The sequence below is a fragment of the Etheostoma spectabile genome, chromosome 5, assembly GCF_008692095.1.
Source record: "Etheostoma spectabile isolate EspeVRDwgs_2016 chromosome 5, UIUC_Espe_1.0, whole genome shotgun sequence".
Lineage (NCBI taxonomy): Eukaryota > Metazoa > Chordata > Actinopteri > Perciformes > Percidae > Etheostoma > Etheostoma spectabile.
Window position 1 is genome coordinate 35,494,383 of NC_045737.1, and position 3,604 is coordinate 35,497,986.

At 38.8% G+C, this 3,604-nt stretch overlaps 1 protein-coding gene across 1 annotated transcript in view; it reads right to left on the reverse strand.

Moving 5' to 3' along the window:
- dgkg (diacylglycerol kinase, gamma) overlaps window positions 1–3,604 on the reverse strand; it is a 114,955-nt gene that overhangs the window by 42,043 nt on the left and 69,308 nt on the right. Inside the window, 1 exon segment of the mRNA XM_032516518.1 lies at window positions 2,007–2,071. Coding sequence (XP_032372409.1) covers window positions 2,007–2,071 — 65 coding nt within the window.

Sequence of the window (3,604 nt, forward strand, 5' to 3'; positions counted from 1 at the left end):
GCACTGTAATTTCCATTTCTATGGATGAAATCAACTCGACTTGACAATGTGCAACAGTGTGGCCCATCACCAACACGTCTGAATAGATTTCAGCCATAACAGCAGCTCCATGAATGCTAATGTCAGTCAGTCAGTCGACTTCACCTTGGTCCACACCGAACAACATGGATCCAAAGTCATTGTGAGCAGATATCCATGGTGCCCAGAGGATGTATCCTAAGGACTTTTGTTGATCCCCCGACTTTTCTTCTTACTCCACCATGAGGTTAGTACTTATGTATTCAAGTGAAACGTCTGAACAACTATTGGGTTGCAATGATATTCACGTCCGCCACAAGATGGATCGTAAAAACCTTTTCTGACTCCCTCACTTTTAATGTAGCAAAATCATCAGGTCACACTTATGTCACAAACTCGCAGCGGTAACATTCCCACATGAAGGGGCGTTCACAGGAATTTTCCCAGTTGTGAATTCAGTTTTCCGATTATTCCGACACCACAGGAAGGCAGCACAAATGCCCTATCATGTAACGTTATTGAAAGGGCAACAAAACAGAATTTGTGTTTTTTCCCAGTGATTAGAATCTGCTCCAAAATACAGATTCAGAATTTAATCACAAATAATATTACAATTAAAATGTGGAGTAGTCAGACATGGACTCATGGACTCATGGCAGCGTGCCATCCATACGGCCCAAAAATCATTTTCCCTTTCCTTTATTGTGTTATATCTATTATGCATTTAATAAACAAAAGTTTGGACACACCTTCTCATTCAATGAGTTTCCTTTATTTTCATGAATATTTACATTGTAGATTCTCACTGAAGGCATCAAAACTATGAATGAACACATGTGGAATTATGTACTCAACAAAAAAGTGTGAAATAACTGAAAACATGTCTTATTTATATATATAATATATATATATATATATATATATTAGTATATACTTTATAATTGCATTTCTGTCATTCGTAGTTCTGATGTCTTCAGTAATAATCTACAATCTAATATATTATACATACACACACCACACACACACACACACACATACACTGTAATACACTGTATATATATATATATATATATATATATATAATATATATATCTATTATATATATATATAGATATATAATAATATATATAAATATTAGATATATATAGTTATATATATATATATATATGTATTAAAGGGAAACTCTGCTGATTTTGATCAGTTGATTCCCCACAAGGAGTAATACTCAACAACAGAGTATTATATAAGTATTATATTATATAATAGAGTATATTGTATTGTATCATGGCTCTGTAGGAGCTCTGTCGGCTTTGATTAAAAAAAATAATACTTTTATAATCAAACTGATCTCCGATTACATTTGAGATTTCAAACTTATAACCGAGGGGCTTTTTAACAGACAGATGAAGCCCTGTTACAGATTCCATGTCCCAAAAGGTTGAATTTAACATTCTTAACTTGCATTGCAACGTATTTCTCTTTCTTTATAAAACAATTAATTAGACTGTACTCGTCCGCCATTTGAAGATCACTTCACATCGTTATCAGCACAGTCCTTGGCCTTCGGTTGAGCTATCTCACACGTAACAGCACGGTTTTGAGACAATGAAGTCCCCATTTTATTTTTTACCTGAACTGACAATTCAATTATTGTCATAACAAACATTTGTGTCTGGACTATGGAAACCATGGAAACCATGGCTCCAGCCCAGTTGGACTTCACATCCTCTCACATCACAGCTCAGTTCAGCTTTAACACAATCGAGGCCCAGCCGATATCTGGATTCCACTACGCAGGCAAGCGTTGTTCTTATTGATTGCTGATGATTGCGGCCCGGTGTGGTATCGGATTTGCAGATTAAAGTGCGAGGTCACCGGTTGGTTGTGAGGTGGCTCACTAGCTAATGGGGTCAGGACGTTTCCTTCTGAAATAACTGTATCTGCCTCATCGACTGCTCAGTGCGTTTTAGAATATGATTTTCTCTCACCTGCTGTTGAACTTCTCAGGGTGCTTTTCTCGCATCAGATGAAAGCGATGGGCGATGGAGGCGTCCTGCAGCAAAGAGAAGACGAGACGCTGTTACCTGCAGGACTTCAGTAAAACCTACACATTATCACTGTTAATTATTGCTGTAGGGTCAAGTACTAAGGTACATCTTAAACTATATGTTGCACTTATGTTAAGTTCAGCCGTCTCTCACTTTTAGAACGAGCATTCTTGCCACTAAAAACTAGACATTCATCCACATCCGCAGCGTCGACTCTCTCCACCTGTTCAAAACTAGACTCAAAACCCACCTGGTTCAGCTTGCTGATTTGTAAATACACTGTTCCTGTCTTTTTTTTTTCATAACTGTGTCTACATTTCCGTTCCCTGTATCTGTCTTTTGTTGTCCGTAGAGCGACCTTGAAGGATTAGAAAGGCGCTAAGGTTAAATAAAATGTATTATTATCATTATTATTAAATCGGTTCAGTGAATTAAAGGCCAATTATGGCCAAATTATTCTCTCTGCCTCGGTGTAGCTGCAAGTGTCTACAGGACGTGATTTTAATTTTGTCTTCTGCCCATGTCTGAGAGAGTCCTGGTTAGTGCTACGGTCCAGTTTTGACCTATATCCACCCCTTTACTGATGTAGTTTTAGCTAACAGGTTTACACAATGGAGTCCCCACCATCACTGTGGAGATTGTGGATTGGATTTCCGAGCTCTGCAACTATACATCAAAGCCCAATGAAGCAAGGGAAAGCCTCAGCTATGAAAAGCAAATATTTTGGGGGTGTAATAAAGGAAAACATCAAACGTTAATGTTCTCACATTCCATTGGGACTGGATTTTGCATCGAAGAGCACCTTCTTTGTTCACTCTCCAGGCTGACTTCACATACGTGCTAAAGCTAAAACGTTTGGAGGATCAACTGATTAGTTGACTGAAATCAATCAATTGGAATAAATGCAAGCGCAAAAAACTCCAAACATTCTCTGGTTCCAGCTTCTCCAATGCGATGATTTGCTGCTTTCCTTTGTCATAAAGTAAACTTAGTAAAATCTTTGGACCGTTAGTTGAAGAAAAGAAGATAAAACAGAGGAGGTCTGGGAAATTTCTGAAAAATAATGAGCCAATGGAAATAATCGTTATTTGCGAGCCTACTATGCATGTACCATATTAATGTGTGACACTGGACTTTTCCACCTGAGTACACGTGTCCCCAATCCCAAACTGACAATCGTGAACAGCTACATCCTTTTAAGCTAAATGAACAGTATTTCTGGCCCAAACTACCACAATAAGTTTGTTATTTGGTCTCTGCAACGTTCCCACTAAAACAAACGCTTCATTATGCACGGCAATACTTCAGTCTTAAGTTGGATGACAGCGTAAAATACTAAGAAGATTGGAGCTTTGACTTATAACACAAAGCAGCGTTGAACAAAAGGTCACAAGTTGATCACGACCCCCCCCCCCCGCACTCCTCTCCCCATGGTTTAACCCCTGACCTCTGGGGCAGAGGTGACTGTAGTCCTGATCAGTCACAAGAGCAGCCTCAGTATGACCTCACTTACAGACCGACACAAACGCCTACGGGGG